At 43.1% G+C, this 19,569-nt stretch overlaps 1 protein-coding gene across 1 annotated transcript in view; it reads right to left on the reverse strand.

Annotated features, from left to right (window-relative positions):
• The window catches only part of LOC145402311 (salivary peroxidase/catechol oxidase-like), a 32,737-nt gene extending 22,917 nt beyond the window's left edge, over positions 1-9,820 (reverse strand). The window contains exon 1 of the mRNA XM_080274450.1: positions 9,667-9,820. Within this exon, the coding sequence (XP_080130576.1) occupies positions 9,667-9,782 (116 nt within the window). The 5' untranslated portion in view covers positions 9,783-9,820. The remainder of the gene's footprint in view (positions 1-9,666) is intronic.
• Positions 9,821-19,569: the final 9,749 nt, after the last annotated feature.

Raw genomic sequence — 19,569 nt, forward strand, 5'->3', positions numbered from 1 at the left:
TTGCTAAATGTCCCAACTCATTTTCCTAAAACTTACAGGCATGTCACAAAAACACCTCCACCAATACATTATTACACTAGCCCTGAATGAGGTAGCCCTAACATGTATTCATTACGGACGGTGGGGTATCAGTATCAAAGTGGTGGTGTGAGAAGCCGTAATGCACCTTAGACAACTGCTGGGCCTTAAGGAAAAGACACGCTACTCTACGACCAGACCTGGATACATGAACAGTGCAAAAAGAATGGAGTGTAATATAGATGTGGAGTACGAGGGAATGGAGTGAAGTTCAATGTGACAGACGTGGAGTACTAAAAGGTATGAGTGTAGTGCAATATGACAGACTTGGAGTACGATACAACAGGTGTGGCGCACAGCACGGCAAGCGTGGAAGTACAATATGACAGGTGTACAGTAGAGCGAGACAAGTGTGGAGTACATTAAGACAGGTGTGAAAAACAGTAAACGTTATCGAGTAGAAAGGGACAGGTATGTGTGGAATACAGTATGACAGGTGTGTAGTACAAAGGGAAAGGTGTGGAGTGTAAAGAGACAGATGTGGAGAACAGTGACAGGTACGGAGGCTGTGACGTGCAAATGTTTGGGATGGATTGAACCGTGGGCTGCTGATGGAAAACAATGATTGGACGTGAAGGTGTGTGGCACGTAAGATGACTGTTGGGCCTCAGGAAAGTGACTGCCTAGTGAGATATGAGAATACAGGTGTAGGGTACGAATAGGTGTGGAATATGTTGAGGGAGATCACATAGGATCTGTGGTCTTATTCATAAAGGTTCTTAGTCAATTTTAACGATTTTTTCCGTTACGGAGTGGCTAAATATAACCATAAACCATTTGACTTTGCCTCATACAGCACATTATCTCACTAATGGTCGTGACATCTCTAATATTCTTTCCAGCTAACATCAGAAGATTTTTTTTTTTCCTTTCAGGTGAATGAGTGGGGAGGCATACAACGTGTTAAGACTGTCTTCATTAACTCTCTCATGGTGAGGATAACCCTAGTATTTTATTTAACTAGCTCCAGACGGTACTATTAAAGTGAGAGCGAGTCATAAGACCTAACCATTAACCCTCATCATGTCGGACGATTTTATTAATCTGAGAGTGAGCCTAAAACTCTGAGAGTCTACAATTATCCCCCTCAAGGCCGGGGCAATTCTGGCATTTCATTGCAAGTAACCGTAGACAGTTTTATGGAGCTACGAGTCATACGAGCCTCAGTGTTAAATATCTAAATGGATTATTTTACTTCCCCGTACACCTCATGTTATTTCTTATTCCAGTCTGGCTAAGAAAGGTTTGGCAGAGGTAGAAACGAAGACTGGTATACACAAAGTTTCTAACACGTTGCTTAGGCTCTACAAGGCTTATGAATACGGGCCATGAACACCTGCATCTGGTGGTAGACACGTGCACACACACCCACCCACTCACCAGCCCACCTACCCACCCACCCGCCCACCCACCAGCCCACCCGCCCACCTACCCGCCCACCCACCAGCCCACCCGCCCACCTACCCACACACACACACACACACACACACACACACACACACACATGCATGAATGGTAAAACACACACACACACACACACACACACACACACACACACACACACACACACACACGACATATGGATGACTGGTAAAACACACTCTCACAAACACACACACACACACACACACACACACACACACACACACACACACACACACACACACACACACACACACACACAGATGCATGAATGATAAAACACACCCACCCATCCACCTAACACACACACACACACACACACACACACACACACACACACACACACACACACACACACACACACACACATACACACTCGCGCGCGCGCGCATGCCGACTCTGTACCTTCTTTACCCCTGCACAGTTGCTGACTTTATACAAGGGTTTTATTCACCCCAGTGTAGAATACAATCCTCATGTGTAGGGAGGCTCCCCACATACAGCTCTTCTCAACAAGGTGGGGACTAGGTTTTTCGTCTCAATAACTCTCCTCCTCTTACTGGTTCCCTTCAACCTCTGTCTCTTCGCTTCACTGTTGCATCTATCACTTTTCTGTCGCTGCGCCAATGGTCACTGTTCCTCTTAACTGTCTGCTTGCATGTATCCCTCCACCACTACGGCGGGCACGTGGCACCCGTCTGCAACAAACTCTCATCCCTTTTTGTCCAACCCTCTAATGCAAGAATTAACTGCTACTCCCAGTCCTTCATGTATGCAAAAGGTCAGCTCTGGAACCGTCTACCTCTGTCTATTTTCCTGCTGCCTACGATCTTCAGTCTTTCACTCGCAGTGTGTCCAGGCATCTCAAAATGAATGGATCTTGAATTTAGCTCTCTGTTATCTTGTTTTTGTTTTGTCTTGGAGGGAGCAGTTTGCGAGACCTTGGCCTTTGGTTCCTTCTTTCTTGCATAAAAAAGGCATTCACTCTTCCATATAAAAAGGGCACCAATATAACCGCTCCACATCCATACACACAGCAATGCACATGCGTACCTGTTATCATACTTATTGATTTTTCTCTTTACGGTGACTACTTTTTTATTTCTGTATACATATAAATACGCGCTACAATACATGCAAGATCTTCTAGCTTACACATAAAAAAGCATACACACTCATTCACACGTGAATGCAAATAGACATGCATACAAAAGTCTTATAGCTCAGAGAGGCATAGTGGTCAATGGCAGTATTTGACCACATGAAAGTTCTGGGCTACAAGGAAGTTCAAATGACCGACACTGACAATCTTGGTAGTATTAGGGTAAAGAGCGCTTTAAATAGATGAATATCGTGTGAAAATAGCATTGATATAATATCAAGTACTTACTTAGCATTGTCATCCTTCGATTTAGCCATGAATAAGGAAAATAATAACCTGTTTCTCATGTAATGTAAAGCTAGACGGTCTTCGATATCGTACTTTCTTTATTTACGGCTAAATCGAAGGATAACATCGCTCAGCAGGTACTTGCTTTACGTTAAATCTATTCTCATTATCTATCTATCTATTGTAAGACGCCTTAATTCCGTAAGGGGTGGCTACAGGCAAATCATCTCCATGTCACCAGGTCCACCGCCATCTCACTGCCCTGCTCCCAGCTCACACCCCTCTCTCTCATATACCTCTGCACTCCATCCCTCATCCCTCCATCTCATCCTTGGCCTCCCCCTCCCTCTCCCCCCCTCCACCTCACTCACATACACTCTCCTCCTTAGTCTCCAGTTCTCCATCCTCTCCACATGGCCATGATCTATATATATATATATATATATATATATATATATATATATATATATATATATATATATCAACATGAATTATTATGCCACTACCATGAAAATTGTCCTGGTCGATATTTCGAACTCCCTTGTAACCTAAAACTCACAAGTAGTCACATCTGGCTACATTTGAACAAGGTCCTTTCCTTGAAGATTTGTTTTGTATTTTACATCTTTTTATCCTCTTGTAAGTTCATGAGGTATACTATTTCGGTGCTAGAAATGATTAAATAGCCGAAAATTGGATATCAAGGCATACTGAGCATAATTAGTAGCTGGGCAAAAGGTACCACGATGTTTCCTACTCCACCTGGAGCGGTCAACAGTCCTAAGCTGGTTAATACTACAGAGGTATCCCGTGTTCGAATCTGGGTGTAGCCAGTGGAGATATTACTGTGATTTAACTCCTTCTGGCTTGAAATGAATATAAATGCTGGAAAGAGGAGAGAACTTGGAGAAAATGGACGTTACTGAGGTGGGAGGGTTACAGAGATGAGAAGGGTTACTGAGATGAAGGTGCAGGGGAGGAGAAGATGGAGGGAGTGTGTGAAGAGTGTTATGAGAGAGAACTTGAACATGGATCGTGTGAGTGTAGTTGCATTTGCAAACCCAAGCTCATCCGAAGGTAAATCTGATGGACCACAGGTTGCCCTCTCCCTGCAGTCCACCATCCTCTTTTCATGGGGCAGGGTGGGAGTTGACAAACATTTGCACAACCGGTGAGCTCCGCCGCCCAGTTATATAGGTGCCACCACGCGATGGTGCCCATCTCCTGCAAAATTGTATGGGAAACAGGACAAAATGGGGAACAGTGATCATATATATGGGAGAAAAGATGCAGGGAAGAAGTAGAATAACAGACAGAGAGACGGATATACACATGGAGAAAAACAACAAGGCACAGACACAACACCAGCAGACACACAGAAGGGAATCAATGGCAGGGGGAAAGCTGTCATGACGAAACTTTTGATTTCGTGCGGTTGAAGAAAGCTGTGTGTGGAGAGCCCCTACTCACACACACACACACACACACACACACACACACACACACACACATGTGTGGAGAGCCCCTACACACACACACACACACACACACACACACACACACACACACACACACACACACACACACACACACACACACACACACACACACAAGCACACATATACACACACGCATGTACACTCGCACGACCAAATGCACGCAGACATATAAGTTATACTTATGCTTGCATGTATGTGTGTGTGTGTGTGTGTGTGTGCACCTGTGTGAGCAGAGAGGCTAGACAATGAAGCCGGAAAAGTGAATAAATGTGTACGTGCGCCTGTGTGCGTACATGGGTATGTAGCTTTGTTAGTCAGTGCGTATGCATGTGCTTCTCTGTGTATTATCTTTGTATGTATGTATGTTATGGTTGGTGGGGGTGCTCACCATCCACTCACTCGATGTTGTGCTGCTGTCGGGTGTCTGCCCTTTCCTCTCCTCCATCTTTCTTTCCTTCCATCCTCTTCAGTCTTCCTTTCCTTCATTCTTTCCCTGTCCTTCTGCCTACGGGTAACTTCACACTCCCTCTTCTGTCTTTCTTTCATTCTTTCCTCTTCTTTCTGCCTATGGGTGACTCTACACTGAGTAACAAACCAAATGGTCTCCTGTACACCAGGAAACCATTTACTGCACTGGGAGGTAACCAAATAACCAAATTTTGGCGCCTGTTGGTTTAGTGGGTAATTATTGCGCTCCAATAGGATTGAGCCGGTTAAGGTTTGTATCCAAGGGGTGGTTGGGGTTCATTGTTCATGTAATGTCACTCAGGGATGAGTGAGGCTGGTCACTCTCATCTTAAATGTCAGGACCAACTGCCTAGCCCCGGGGTCCTGCGCTCCTCATGGGGCAATGAAGGATTGGATGATGGATGTATGTATGTTTGTATGTATGTATGTATTTAAGTTTTACGTGTGTGTGTGTGTGTGTGTGTGTGTGTGTGTGTGTGTGTTTCTTAGTCTGTTCAAGCAAACAAGGTTCAGTATGTGAAAGGCAGTGGATGATTAATTCCCATCTTCCTGAAAGGTACTACCATGGGAGTGACATGAGATCATGGTCCGATATCTGGCCTTGCACAACACTCCCAGGGTGGGAACTCTGCCACATCTGGGCTACCAAGTAGTCAACTCAGGAGTCACGTGCTCCAAGTTCGTGCATGCACAAAGTTCCCACGGGTTCTCTTTTTCCGTGTCTGAATTGTTTTGCTCGGTTTTGTGTTACAGGTCGTCTGAAATGTATTTCTGGAAAACAACTTACCTCATCTAACCTAATGAAGAGATATTAAGCGTACTGTACACAACACACTACTTCGCCATCCGCAACAGGAAAACGCCTCGTTCAAAACCAAAGTTTTGTCCTTCAAAATCTATCATGTGCAGGGATAGATTAGGTTAGTTTAGTTGTAAAACCACGGAAACCACGCTACCGACTACCATCAAAACAATCCAGATAGGGAGATGCTGGTAAAAAAAAAAAAAATAAGAAATGGAGGGGGGGGGGGAAGGGGCAATCCCTGAAGGAGGTGCCCGTATGTACTCTGTGGATGCACGAACTTGGTGCCTGTGACAAAGGGGCTGGGACTATTACTCATACAGTTATCTGATATACACGGCTCATCTTGTCTGGGACTATGCCACCTCCATTTTCCTTACACCTCGCCATGTGGAGGGATCCTATTCCGACCCTGGCGAGACGCAGCTGCCACAGGAAGGCGGCTGCCTGCTTGTTTTCGATGGATCAGCGTGACCAGACACACCGGGGTTCCGCAACAACAACGGGCAGTTGTGGTATGTGCGTGTATGTCAATGTATGTGTCTGCATATGTGTTCCTGTATTTCAGCATGTACAATAGTTTCTGATGAGCTTGTGTGCGCTTGTACGTGAGTGCTCCCGTGCTTAAGCATGTATTTGTGTTTATGTTGTATGTGTGTGTGTGTGTGTGTGTGTGTGTGTGTGTGTGTACATACTGGCAACTCCCTCCAACTTAAATCAGAAGATAAAGAATCATTTATAACACATGCATTTAGGAAAGTGATGAGAGGAGGACAAGAATGAGAGAGAAGCTGTGATGGAGAGGCTTGGAGGCGTTCTTGTTGTGGCCACATGATTACACTCCGTGATTGAGCGTCTGGCAATAGATTGAGAGAAAGATAGATAGACAGACAGACATAGAGACAGATCAAAACAGATAGCTAGGAAATTAGATATACAGTTAGAATGATGGACTGATAGCTCGATGAATGAACATATAGGCAAAGAGATTGACACAGACAGACAGACAAATAGATAGGCATATAAATAAGCAGACAGATAAAGATTACTACACAGATAAAGGTAATGACAAATAAACAAAAGTAATGAAAACATGACACAATTACACACTACTATAATGCAAGCGAGTGATGATATAGGAAGGAAGGAGGCGAATAGGGTAACGAAGAGGTAATATGTGAATGGATGTGAGGGCTGGAGGTGGTGTGACAGGCCAAAGTGGGACTAAATGACTATGATCAACGAATGTGTGGATGAGAGAAGTATGGAAATTGACGAAGCAAAAGAACTGACGAAGAGTAGATATGGATGGATGAGGTATGTAAGGAGATGCACTTAATGCCATCCGTTTTGTTTTTGTTTAACTTGGAAGTTGACAGAGTGACTCAACATCTGTCTATCTGTCTCGTATCTGTCTATCTACCTGTCGAGAGAGAGAGAGAGAGAGAGAGAGAGAGAGAGAGAGAGAGAGAGAGAGAGAGAGAGAGAGAGACGTGAAAGGGTAGAGAGGGTAGGCGTGGCTTAGTGGTTAAGGCTTGTCTCCTGTTACTGGTGTCCGGAGTTCCAATAGATGCACGTGAGGGTGAGAGTCAGGGTGGGAAGTGAGGGTGTGGGTGTGGGTGTGGGAATGGGTGAAGGTGTGGGTGTGGTTAAGGGTGAAGGTGAAGGTAACAGTAAAGGTGTGTGTGTGTTGTTCAGGGTGAGGGTGTGTGTGTTGTTCAGGGTGAGGGTGTGTGTGTTGTTCAGGGTGAGGGTGTGTGTGTTGTTCAGGGTGAGGGTGTGGGTGTTGTTCACGGTGAGGGTGTGGGTGTTGTTCACGGTGAGGGTGTGGATGTTGTTCAGGGTGAGGGTGTGGATGTTGTACAGGGTGAGGGTGTGGATGTTGTTCAGGGTGAGGGTGTGTATGTTGTTCGGGGTGAGGGTGTGTGTGTTGTTCGGGGTGAGGGTGTGGGTGTTGTTCAGGGTGAGTGTGTGTGTGTTGTTCAGGGTGAGGGTGTGGGTGTTGTTCAGGGTGAGGGTGTGGGTGTTGTTCAGGGTGAGGGTGTGGGTGTTGTTCAGGGTGAGGGTGTGGGTGTTGTTCAGGGTGAGGGTGTGGGTGTTGTTCAGGGTGAGGGTGTGGGTGTTGTTCAGGGTGAGGGTGTGGGTGTTGTTCAGGGTGAGGGTGTGGATGTTGTTCAGGGTGAGGGTGTGTATGTTGTTCGGGGTGAGGGTGTGTGTGTTGTTCAGGGTGAGGGTGTGGGTGTTGTTCAGGGTGAGTGTGTGTGTGTTGTTCAGGGTGAGGGTGTGGGTGTTGTTCAGGGTGAGGGTGTGGGTGTTGTTCAGGGTGAGGGTGTGGGTGTTGTTCAGGGTGAGGGTGTGGGTATTGTTCAGTGTGTGTGTGTGTGTGTGTGTGTGTGTGTGTGTGTGTGTGTGTGTGTGTGTGTGTGTGTGTGTGTGTGTGCAGACGGACAGACAGTTGGATAAACAGACAGAAAGATAAACACAAGACAGATGAACACATAGAATGATAAATGAGGCAAGAACAGTAAAACACATCACCCTAAGAAACTATGTAAAGGGTGCTTGGAGAAAAGTGATTACACCTTCATTCATTCATCACACACGCCTTCGAAATTCTCCTCTCCATCCCACAGGCGATACCATACACATTAAAGTGCTCATTTTGATTAAGTCACTCTCGCTGCATCCGTGAAGTAGAGCCATTCCGTCGACTACCAGTTTAATCCCTTCTCTACGATGACATCTCTTTGTTCTTGCAGCCTCTACTGTAAGCAATTTTAACCAAATCAGGAAAGACCCCTCGTACTGAAAGGGTTGGTGGAGGCAATATCTAACCTGCCTATTTGAAGTCTGTCCTTGAGTAACATCGTCTGGAGATAGCAAAAGTAAAAGATAAAAGACGTCCTCGAGCTGAAAGCCAGTGTAATCCTTATCATGAGCATCTCCATGCATACTGCGTGGAGTGCTATTATTTGCCAGTTCGTTTAATTCTTCGCTTCTCCCCCCCCTCCCCCATCTCTTTCTCACTCACTCTTATACGTAAATAGTAAAAAAGAAAGACGAGTTATGATGCAGAAATGATAGAATAAATATGGAACTCATTTCCCCATATCAAGGAAATCAATACAGCATTTTGGGTCGTACTCTCGTGGTCTAAGGAGGTTCCCTAGCAACTGTTCCTTGACAACTTGTTTCCTCATACGTCACGTCAATAGATTCTTGAATGGAACTAATGTCAGATTATGTCAGTATTAAGAAAAATTAAGACCATGAAAGAAAACAATGAGGTTCAATGTGCAAAATGAATCTCTATGGCAGGGTGTTAGGGTGTCCACTAATCCCACGAGAAAAGGGGTCCCTGTCTCATGCAAACACATGGTAGCGAATGGTATGAATATCAGACGAATGGCTGTGCATAAATCGAAAGGCTATACTGAGCAACGGGTACCCTAATGATGATTCTGTTCTCTTCTCTTGTTTCTGGACGTACTTCCCCATGCACATTAGTACAAGGACGAGCGAGCTCCATATCTGAAGAATGTCACAAATAGGGGTACTATATAATGTGTGGTATAACTCGCATTTCTTTTTTCCTTTCCACCCCTAAAGAGTTAAATTACACCTGCTTTTGACGAGATATACTTCATATTTGATGGTTTGTTTGTCGGGACGTCCCTGTTCGGGCGATTTTCCGAGCACATAATGCCACCAGAAGAACAAGGTTGGTCATCTATTCTTCAACTCGAGGGAGAGTAGGTAGGGTTGTGTGGGACTGACAATTTTCCCTATATTTTTCATTTTAATCCTACCCACTCAGTGTGTAATGGGAACGGCATTATGACGATGTTGCTGTTGATGATGTTATGTGTATATGTCAAACGATAAATGGTAGACTCATGATTGTGGGAATAACACAGGATGTTGCTACTCCTGAAAATGATGATGATGATGATGATGATGATGACGATGATGAAAACCCAATATTACATTCCTGGTCCCATACTCACATCATCGAAGCACCAATACATGTTTTGTAGGTCCTCAGGGTCCGTCTCAGGTTAGCCAGTGGTCTCGGAGTCTCGCTGTACACGCCTGGAATCTCGCTGTACCCGCTGGCCGCCATCTTGACCCGCCTTGTCTCGCAGATATTCGACTACCGATAAATTATGCTGTTTTGTTTTGGTTAACCTGTAAAAAAAAAATTCTGCTGTCTTTTCTTTTCTTTCTCTCTCTTTTTTTTTTTTTTTTTTTTTTTTATAGTACTTGCTCGTTATTTATTTATATCTTATCTGTTTTTAAGTGGATGTAATTGCTTTCTCTGCGATCAGGTTTTTAAGTCAACATTCCTCATTGAGTTGCAAGATTATGTTGTGCTATTATTTTGTTATTAATTTCTCCTTGTCATATTTTCTTATTCGATAATTGGTGCTACATATTTCATTTCTCTTAAGAGTAAATTTATTATGATGCCCAATAAGTGAAATGTAATCGAATAGCAAATAATTTCTTTTTCAAGAAGTTTTATATACTCTGATGGGTAATTTGCCTATGAAAAGTTTCACTTAGTTTTTCATAACATTTTCACGGAAGAAATGAACGAAATGACATATACTTCCTTTTCATTCACTGTTTTGGTTCACTTCCAGGTTCTGAAGAAGTTCCACAAGTTCCATAAGATGCTTTGCTGTACTTTTTCACAGCCAGATCGAAGAGCTCTGACTGAAGAGTAACTGACTATACCTTTGAGGCAAGTGTTCACACTGTTGGTATCACTTTTTATAGCGTCGATGTCACTGTTGATAGCTATGAAGCCACTGTCAAAATGGCTATAATTGCTGTTTCTAGCAATGATGTCACACGGCAGAATTGCTGTACCTTTTACAAAGCTCCGATGTCACTGTTAGCAGCTGTCACGTCTCTGATTATAACGCTGATATCATAATAGCACATGCACCACCATTTAAAACGTATAATTCACTTCACACACAAATGAATAACTGACTAGCAATGTAGACCTTACTTGTACCTTTGAAGTTATTAGTCTTAGCGCATCAACTTTAACTCAATAAAAAGTCCAATCTGATCGTTATCTAAAACTGAAAATGGGAACCTGGAGTGTAAAGCGACGGTTGCGTGTCATAGTCTGTGGTAGCCTGTGTGGTCTCCTTGCCAGACACACAGGCCTTGAGGCAGGAGATGTGTGGCTGTGGAGAGAGTGGGAGGGAGTGAAGGAGAGAGGGAGATATTGTTGCGGCTGGTCAGGAGGGAGGGAAGAGGGAGGAAGGGAGGGGGGTAGGTAAGGAGAGAGGGAAGAGGGAGGGAGAGGATTGGTGAAGGGAGGGAAGGGAGAGAGGATGGTAGATAAGGGGAAAGGGTGGAAGGGGGTGGGGCAGAGGAAGGAAGCCAGAAAGGGTAGACTGAGGGAGAAAGGGGAGAGAGAGGGAAGGAAGAGGGTTAAGTAGGGGCGGAGAATAAGAAGGGGAAGGGGAGGGGAAGCAGGTGAGGAGTGGAAAAAGGAGGGGGTGGTATGTTAGGAGAAAGGTTGGGGATGAGGGATATTAAAAGGAAGAGAAGGGGTATGGAAGGGAGGGAGTGAGGAAGGGAAAGCAGTGGGAAAGGAGGGCGGGGGCGTGGTGAGAGGAAGGTAGGGGAGGGGGATAGGATATGATAGGAGGGAGAGAAATATCTAATGAAAAAAAAAAAAAGATTTTTATCCCCTCCTGATCGGTTACTCATTTCAATATATTCGTCCTTCCAGCAGATGATTTTATTGAGTTTAGGGGAGATTTCTTGAACTGGGGGAGTTATATACAGTATTCAATATCTTAGCGAGTACGAGAAGTCTTTCTCTAACTTGGAATAAATCGTGTGGAAGTAGCAATAATACAATAAGGACAGAAGAACACAAGAAAACAAGATAACTACAGTGGGAAGGTTGGCTCATGCTAGGTATTTCCTATAAGAATGTAAGTAAACTATGAGAATAAGACAAGATGGGAAAAAAAGCTTTTCTCGGCTACCTACATATGATGTTATTCATCTCAGTTTAACTCATCAGACTGGAAGTTAAATACAATATTCATTCAGTCCTTCCCTTCCAGAGTGCTCCAGTAAGCTGAATAAAATGAATACGTAATATGAATAATAATAATTTTAAAAAATCACTATGAATGAAGTAGTTAAGATCGGATCACCTGGGAGGGATCGTAAAGTCTGTGTGATCTATGTAACTCAGTGTAACTCACCTTTCCTACCCTCTCTCCCCTTCTCCCTCCCTCTCAAGATCACATGGGTGTCTCGAAGAAGCCACAGAAGTGAGGGAAGGAGGAAGGGAGATGAAAGGGAGGGGGGGGAGGAGGGAAGGAGAGAAGGAGAGAGGGGTGAAGAGAAGAGGTGGGAGAGAACGAGACTGCATATACTCTTGAAAGATCTCATAATTTTTTTTCTTCCCCCCCCCTTTCTCTCTCTCTCTCTCTCTCTCTCTCTCGTTTTCGCTATGTTTTCACTCCTTTCGTCCCTTTTTCCTCTGATTTCTTTCCCTCCCTGCTCCACCTCTTCCCTGTCTCCGCATCGCTCCCCTCTTTTTCTCCCTCCCACCCTCCTTTTCTTATTTCATTCTTTACTCCCTCCTCCTCACCTCTCCTTCCCTTCCTCCCTCCTTCTTTCATCGCTTCTGCTCTTGTCTCTCGCTTTCCATACTTCAGTCCCATTATGTTTATCTCTCTCCTTCTCCTTATCCTTTCAGTTATTACTTTCTCTATACCTTCCTTCTCTTTTTCTTCTCACTCATTTGGAAAGGGTTAATAGTGAAAGCCTTAAAGAAGGAAGGTATGATTTGATGACGCTGTGTGAGACAAAGATGATGGGAAGTGAGGAGGAAAAACTCTGAATATGTGACCTGTAGTACGTCAGGTAAGAGCTATCGTGGACTGAGTGAAGAGGGGGTGGGTTTGCTGATTAATGATAAAAGTCGGTGAAGCATGCAGGGATTGTGAATGTACAGTCAAAGAAACAACAATCTTCCCGGTTCTGTCTGAAGCAAATGGCGAAATTCAGTGAAAACCTTATCTCTATTCGTGCGTGTTTCAGACGGTTAAATTTTTCCGTTATGTATTTCCCCTGCTTGGGGAGATCCTTGTGTCTCGATACTTACTCAGTGTGTAGTTATATCGAGTTCGAGTTTGAAAGTGTGAAAATGGCACTGATTACTGCATATTCATTGTGATGTGGAAAAGAAGGAGGTTGTGGAATGAAGTGGGTTGAATGAATGAAGAGGTTGTGATGGGTGATCTGAATGGGAGAGTTAGTATGGATTCTGTGAAAAATGTGGTGGTTGCTTTGGTGTGCCAGGAGAAAATTTTGAAGGACATTGGCTGAAAGACACGTGTCAGGAAAGAATGAACCCTAAGAAATGCAGAAATTCACATGTTGTAGACAGATTATGGTGAATACTGAGAAGTGTTATGCTACTGTATGTTACAGTTATGTGCCTGTAGAAAGAAGGAGGCTTGGGTGTGTCATTAGATCAACGGTCGAGACAGGAAAGTTGAGGATAACCTTCCATGAGGAGCATGGAAGAAACACAAGAAAGCATTCAGAATGAAAGAACAGAAATTGACAATGTCTGAAACATAGTTCGCGCCTGTGTGCATAGACCTGCAAGGCTGTGTTGTGTTGGTGCATTTCACTAGCGCTGCAGTTCCATTTAGAATAATCCTGATCATAGAACCAATATGAATGTTACACCGCCTGACAAACGTCTGCTTTGTGTGTGTGTGTGTGTGTGTGTGTGTGTGTGTGTACACTCCTCGCTAAAGCTATATAGCTGTTTATTGCACAGACTAAAGCCGGGTTCTAATGTACCTCCATTTAAGCATTCCAACTTTGACTGTTATTCGATATAAGCAATTTTCATTACAATCTGTGATAACACTCATAACATAAGGGGGATCACCTTTACATTGACATTCCAATGGAATCTGAGCCGTAACATTACATCTAGAATACTCAGGGACATGATGTGGATGATTGTGTTCATCTTGGCAGCAGAGTCTAAGGATGAAACCTCTGGATCGGCTTAATCAGATAGTGAATTAGTTTAAGTATATTTTACCATTCTGACTTCGCTCAACCTGTAGTTAAATTATCAATTTAAAAGTTTCCATAGTGCCACTTTTCTATAAAGAGACACTTCCACAGAACCTATCCATCTACTGAGCACAAACCTGCCTCAGTAAAGGGCTACTGTTTCACACAGGACTAACAGCCCGTCCACTTAAGACGGGACAAGGCTGCCAATCAACTGGCTCATTACCAACACACTCAGATGACACACTTAATTGTTAAAGTCCTTTAAACACACCAGCAAAAACATTACCTGGCGATAACAATCGAACGACGTCGACAGGCGGCCTATCCAGACATGAACTAGTCACGACTCGTTTCAGTGTATTTGCCAAGAAAACAGAAGGAATGTTTAGTCACTTTGTAAACTCTATATCTAGCTGTTTAGTAAGCTGACACTGATTTCACAAATTGCCCGAGAATTTTAGCCACTTCACAAGTTGTCTCGATTTAAACACTGACTGTAACATGTAACTGGATGAAAAGAGGCCAAAGCGAGAGCTGAGGAGACGGGTGATGAATAGCGAGGGAAGGAATGCATCAGACCTAAGGAATGCAAATGATGCCGTTTTCCATGCCAATTGTGAAGCAATCTTTAAGGACTGATTTGTAGGCTTATGAATGCCTATGAGCAGCGAGATATGAAACTAAATGTAAAACAAAAGCTAAGTGAGGACTGTTGACAGAATTAGGCGACTCAGTGAATGGAGAGAGAGAGACTGGAGGCAGTGGACGTTTTTTAAGTACTATACCTAGGTGCAGTGAGAGGAAAAAGAGGTAAATGTGTGGAACGGGTGGAGAATTGAGTGGTTCAATGTAGCAAAGAGGTTGGTGTTATGAAAACTGATAAAGAGTAGAGGTCTGAGTATGGAGTTGCAAGAGGACTTTATGAAGGTGTCTTACTGCCTACGTCAACGTATTTGGTGAGAGACTCTGGAATGGCACGGATATTGAAAATCAAGAATGACAGCAGTAGAAATGAGACTGTTAAGAAATGTATGTGGTGTCCTAAGATTAGCTGGGGTTAAATTTGTAAACAGTTCGTGTAACATGTGAAGTCAAGAAGTTTACTGAGCATAGTGTAGAAAAGTGCGTCGATGGTATGATCACATGGAGAACATAACTGTAAACAGGACTGTGAAAAGAATATGAATTGAGGGTTTGAGGGAAGGAGGTGTGGAAAACCAAAAGCAAAGACATGGTATATAAAAGTGTAAATAAACGAGGCAGGGAAGATGACAGAGGATAGAAACAGACGAAAGATAGGGTTAGATGAACATAGTACTTATAGAGCTGTACACGACAAGGGCTGTTGCTATTTTGAAAACTTAGGAATCGACGAAATCATCTCTGCCCCAAGGATTTTTGGTCTGTGAGATGGAGCCAAAAATAAATGGGACTTGAAAGACGAATGAATGGATGTTTGGGCCATTTCACTGGGGAATCCAAACTTTGTGATTTCCAGTCCCTGTTTTGGACACCTTTCACACCGCTAAATAGTAGGAAAGACGGATAGGATGACAATTCTCTCTCCGTTCGTTTCTCATTTTCTGTTCACCTCTGTTCCTTCCATATCTTGTTTCATAACTCTATCTCTCTCTCTCTCTCTCTCTCTCTCTCAATATGTGTGGCCTTTTCATTCATACATATTCGTCGAGGGTAACACTTGTTCATGGCTATATTTATGCCTACATCTGTATGCTTATTTGTATGCATGTATCTATCTACATACATCCATGAAAGAATATTGATGCGACATGGATGCACGCACAGACCTCCGTGTCACATCAATATTCTTTCATGGATGTATATACACATAGAGATACATACATACGATTATATATAGAGATGAGAGAGAGAGAGAGAGAGAGAGAGAGAGAGAGAGAGAGAGAGAGAGAGAGAGAGAGAGAGAGAGGAAAATAACAGTGAAAATGATGAAAGGAAAACAAAATAGAAAATTAATAGGGAACGAGGAGTCGATAGAGAGGAGATAATAGGAAAAGAAGCAGAAAAGAGGCATAAGAAAAAACGAGAAAGGGAAAGAAGACAGACGGAAGGAAAAGCAAGAAAAAGGAAATAAAAAGACAGAGGAAAGAGAGCTGGAGGAATTAGTAATGAAGAATGAGAAACAAGAAAGACATTAGAGAGGAGAATAATAAAAAAGGTAAAGTACAGAGATAAGGAAAATGACAAGGAATTAAGAAGAAGAGGATTCCTGTTCTTCCCTCTGCTTCTTCTTCCTCCTCCTCTTCTTCTTCTTCTTCTTCTTCTATTTCTTATTTTTCTTCTTCTACGTCTTCCTTTTCTTCATTTCTTTTCTTAGGATTGGAAGAAGGAGGAACAGGAGGAGAAAGGGAGCAGAGGAGGAGGACGAGATGAGGAGTAAAAAAGGAAGAGGAGGTAGTAGAAAAAGAGGAAGAACATCGAGGGAGGAGGATCAGAAGGAATGAGGAGAAAAGATAAAGAGGAAGAAGATGAAGATAAAGAAAGAGAATGAGAAGGAAGAGAGGGTGAAAGAAGAGAAGGAGAAAGGAAAGGAGGAGGGAGGAAGAGGGAGTCTGCAGGGACGAGAGGAACAGAGAGAGGAAAGATGAGAGAGAAAAATTCCTAGAGATAGTGAGATAGCGAGAGAGTGAAACTAGAGAGAGGAAAGAGACATAGAGACAACTCTGAAGAAAGAGAGGTTAAAACTGAATTACGGAGAGAGAGAGAGAGAGAGAGAGAGAGAGAGAGAGAGAGAGAGAGAGAGAGAGAGAGAGAGAGAGAGAGAACTTTCCTGAGCGTGGAACAAAGGAATCTAGAATGCACTCAGAGCGCATACCTCCGCCAATGCCATTTTCATTAAAAAGGATCTGGATTTCGATCCGGATCCGCCCCAAAATTTAATAACTTCTTCCTTGGCCCATGGCCCACCCTTCCACAAAATTTCATCAAAATCCCTTCATAAATTTTTGCGTAACCCCGGATCCGAATCCCTGGATACAGGATCCGGATCCGCCCCAAATTTAACCATTTTTTCCTTGATCCATGGCCCATCCTTCCACAAAATTTCATCCAAATCCGTTCATAACTTTTTGAGTTATCCTGCTAACAGACAGATAGACAAACAAACAAACCAAGGTTGGGTAAAACATAGCCTCCTTTGCGGAGATAATGAAACTGGAGAGAATAACAAAGGGGGGAAGAGAAAGACATAGGTAAGATTAAAACATAAGAGAAAGAGAAAATGGCATTCAGTGAAGGATCAAACGAAAGGTATATAGGTCACATTCTCTCTCTCTCTCTCTCTCTGGCTTTCCGTCTGTTTTTCTTGTTGAGAAATCAGATCAAAGAAGTAAAAAAAAAAGATCGCGTGGATGCTGTAAGAGACGCCATAGAGTATCAGACAATAGAGAGAGAGAGAGAGAGAGAGAGAGAGAGAGAGAGAGAGAGAGAGAGAGAGAGAGAGAGAGAGACGTAGACAGAATACGAACAAGGTCGTGACTCAGTCGTCACATTATCCATGCAACCCCCCCCCCTCACCCTCTCTCTCTCTCTCTCCACAGATTAGTACGTTCACCCTTCATTCAGTTTTCACTCAGTATGGTGGTGGTAGATGGTGGCAACCATCATCCACGCACTGCATGTAGTGCTTTCTATATCTCCCTTCATCTTTATCTTTCTATCTTTGTGTTTGTTCTCGTCTCTTCACACTAAGTGACAAGCCTGGTGGCTTCTTGTAACTCAAGAAATCATTTACAGTGCTGAGTGGTAGCCATATAACCAGATAACTGGGTGATGTGGAGCTTACAATAGTGCCCGTATTAACTGGGTGAAGAGACGCAGATACGGCTTCCATCTAGGAACCAAGCCTCCGCACTTTCCCCGCGCCTCCCTAACGCAAGGCGCTGACAGCAGCAAGGCAACTCTGGTTCATTGCACGGGATGGCTCTTCAGAGACAATGGTTTGCCTGCCGTCGATGGCTTTGCTCAACCAGACACAGAGACTGATCAACAACAACAACAACAACAACTCAGTGTTGCACAGTATACAGTACTACACAGATGAAAATTTTGCAAGGTTTCAGGCTCAGGTTACAGAGCATCACTACGGACGGGTTAAGTTACAGCACTGATTGTGATGGTGGTGGTGGTGGTTGTGGTGATGGCGGTCATGAAGATGGTGGTGATGGCTATAGTTGTGGTGATAGTAGTTATGGTGACGGTGATGGTAGTGATGGTGGAGGTGGTGATGGTGGTAGTGATGGTGGTAGTGATGGTGGTGGTGATGGTGGTTGTGGAGTGGTGATTGTGGTGGTGATGGAGATGAAAAGATTTAATCAAGCTTCATTTGGAATTAATTTGTGGGACGTTAATTTACCAAGAAAGCTGTTTGTCTTGCCTTCACATTTTGAAAATGTATGGTAAATATCACAGCGTATATATTTAGAATTTGAGTAGTCATATACAATGGTAGTAATAATAGTGACATTTGCATTCTGAGTCAAGAAAAATGCTACTCTACTACTGAAATATGCAACAAGGCTGGTTCCCTCAGATATGTTTGCAGGTAATCAGAACACCTTGTCGGACTGTTAATTTTCTCTGCGTCTCAGTGTGACTACAAATACTTAGTATGCTAAGAAAAGGAAAACAGTGTGTCATTTGGAATATGTTCAGTGTTCTAAGCTTTATAGGTTAGATTAGATAAATAAAAGTAGTGTATTCCCTAATAATGTAATTTAAACTTTTACAGAGGAGTATTTAATGATTTGAATTGTACTTTATGATTTTAAGAATTCGGTGAGGATCACTGCCACAACAATGACCATCAACAGTGTTATCATTGGAGGCAGCTTCCACAGTTCATGCATTTTGTTAACCACTCAGTCCAATGACGTATTCTTAACTTTTATCCTTGCTACTTTTAGATAATTTTATTCACCTAAAGACAGACTTCAAACTTGAGACACAAGATGCAACCTTCATCAAACCGTTCAGCATATGAAATCTTTCCTTATTTTTGAATTATATAATTTGTAGAGACCGGTAACAAACAAGAAGGAATATTCAGAGAATGAATTAACTGTGCTAGCTAGTGGTGGAAGGGAGGAGTATTTTCCTTTACCCTGTGACTTTGATTTCAGTCCTATTGTTCTCAAGGTCGATATATTTCATCTTTGCCTGACCCCCATCCCTTTCACTAAAAATGATCGAAGCCAGATAAAAATTGATTAAGTTGACCTTGTTCAGTGGCCTTGAACCTATTGATCTCAAAACCGAATCCCTTCAACCGTTGCTGTCAGTTCTTCTAACAAATTTGGCTCAGACAGAATCAGGACTGTCTGAATTATAGGATCGAACATTTGACCTTTCCGTGCGACCTTGACCAGTGACTGACTGTTCTCAAACTTAAATCCCATCATCCTTGCTTTAGCCTGAGCTTTTTCACAAGGTTTGGTCTGAATCGAATGAAAACTGCTTTTGTTAATCTTGTCATGTGACTGGCGTATCATTAAATAAATAAAAAGAGTAAGTAAACCCCTTGGCTCACCCTCAACATTTCCATCAAGTCTGGGTCAGATCAGAGAGAAATAGCTTCAGCTATTTTGTTCACACACGGACACACACTGGTCAAAATCTGACCACGTCCTATGACCTTGACCTTTAACTGTTCTCAAAATCTAATCTGTCCGATCTTGCTTTTCCTTAACCTTTCCACCAAGCTTGACTTATATCAAATAAAAATTTTCAATTGATATTGAAATGTATCAGTGACTTTTGACTAATCCTTTTCAAAAACAAGT

This window comes from Coenobita brevimanus, chromosome 57, assembly GCF_032717465.1.
Source record: "Coenobita brevimanus isolate Jiangsu-jjx chromosome 57, ASM3271746v2, whole genome shotgun sequence".
Classification (NCBI taxonomy): Eukaryota; Metazoa; Arthropoda; class Malacostraca; order Decapoda; family Coenobitidae; genus Coenobita; species Coenobita brevimanus.